Genomic DNA, 1,650 nt, shown 5'->3' with positions numbered 1-1,650 from the left:
GCAGAGTGCCCCACACGTCACCTCCCGGCGCTGCCCTCTTCCACCACGTTTCTCCCCGCGCTTCTCTCCTCTCAGCCCTACAGACACGACGCACTCCGCTCTACCTACAAGTGTAAACCCTCCTTCCAGCCATATCCTCGCGGGAGTCCAGCCCTCCCTCAGGGGCAGCCGGTCCCTGTCCCAGCCCCCCAGCTCAGCCCCGTGGTACCAAGCCAGCCAGCTGTACTGCGGAGAGGTCAGGTACAGCCAGCTTCACCTCCGCTGCCAGGGAAATGAGGGAAAATTAGCTGAAATGTCTTGGCTTTAGTGTTCTGGTTCTTTGCTAAACCATCTCATGCAACAGTTCAGCCAGTGAAGAGCCGATTTCTCCTCTGGGATGGGGCTGATCTTAAACGCAAACGTGTCCCATCAAAGGGACAAGGCACTGAAAAGCAAACTACATCACCCACAGCAGCAGGTGCCGAAAGCAGAGTTGTACAGAGACAGAGCTGCTGTCTTCCTTGTCCCAAACATCGCTACAGACACCTCTGCTACAGATCAATTCCCAGCAGATATTACTTGAGACCATTTGCCAGGAGCTCCCACTTTATGCTGGCCACATACACCTAAGAAAGGCCAAATTCCCAAAGTCCCCGCAGAGGTCCCCAGCAGCAGAAGGGATAGCATTTCTCCGTGGCTGACCAGCACAGGAATCAACCCCGCTGCTTCCAAGCCCAGCCAAATGCATCTCTCCTGGGATGGAAGCTCTAACCTGGACACGGCAGCTTCTACCCCCCCAAACCCGCTGACCGAGGGAAGTTCAAGGACAGAAAAAATGGGGCTGACCTGCAGTTTCTGCTTTGGTTATTGCCCAGCTTTGCCCTGGCGTGAGCAGATCTAGCATTTCGGGAAGGTCTTAAGCTCCTCTTTTTCTTAAGGAGAAGGAAAGTTTACCAGGTTTCTCCTCTGCCTTCTGTGGCTCTCCCAAAGATGTCTGAAAACACTCTCCCTGTTCATACACAGCTGCTATTCTAACCAGAAAGCTGCCACACACACGCGTGGTCTGTCACAAATCAGCTCACACTTGTGAACAGCACCTGGACTGCAAACATGACCGCAGGCGGCAAAGCTGGGGCAGCTGGGGGCAAGGAAAAGCTGGGGCACGGAGCCGACCGCAGGGCTCGAGCAGGCAGCCTGCTCGCCTGCAGCTGCGGCACGAAGCCCCCGAGCCTCGCCGGCCGTGGGAGCGAACGCCTCATCCCTCCCTCCCGGCAGTCCCACGCACATCAGCCTCTCGTACACAAGCGCACGCATGCTTTTCCCAGGGGAGCTCACTGCAGCACCTTTTGTCTGTCCCGGCTGCTCTGCCTCCGCTAAGAGGAATTCATGGGTTAAGGATGATGGTGAAGTGAGAAATAGTAACAAACGAAATCCAAATGCCTTCCCGGCAGTCCAGAATTACAGTAACAGGGACTCATGACAGGCTCCTCAAGTCCGGCTCCGAGCAAGGTCTGGAGCTAGGTGCACTATCCGCTGGTGCTGGGCAAGGGCTGCCTTCCCCCCGGTCCCCAGGAGCAGGACCCAAGCGTCTGTCCTCATCAGTGTCCTCCGCCAAGGCTGGAGGGGTCTCTGCCACGCTGCTGTTTGCAACGCAGTTCTTGCCACTAGGTT

The 1,650-nt window shown here is 56.6% G+C and overlaps 1 protein-coding gene across 1 annotated transcript in view; it reads right to left on the bottom strand.

The window, feature by feature from the left end:
* Positions 1 to 1,453: 1,453 nt before the first annotated feature.
* Positions 1,454 to 1,650, bottom strand: part of TMEM259 (transmembrane protein 259) — a gene marked incomplete at its 5' end in the record, with an annotated part of 11,800 nt that continues 11,603 nt past the window's right edge. The window contains one exon of the mRNA XM_009581622.1: positions 1,454 to 1,650. This exon is cut by the window's right edge and continues 23 nt beyond it. Coding sequence (XP_009579917.1) covers positions 1,454 to 1,650 — 197 coding nt within the window.

This window comes from Fulmarus glacialis, unplaced genomic scaffold (genome assembly GCF_000690835.1).
Source record: "Fulmarus glacialis isolate BGI_N327 unplaced genomic scaffold, ASM69083v1 scaffold13580, whole genome shotgun sequence".
In the NCBI taxonomy this organism is placed as follows: Eukaryota; Metazoa; Chordata; class Aves; order Procellariiformes; family Procellariidae; genus Fulmarus; species Fulmarus glacialis.
This window is presented reverse-complemented; position numbering and strand designations above follow the sequence as displayed.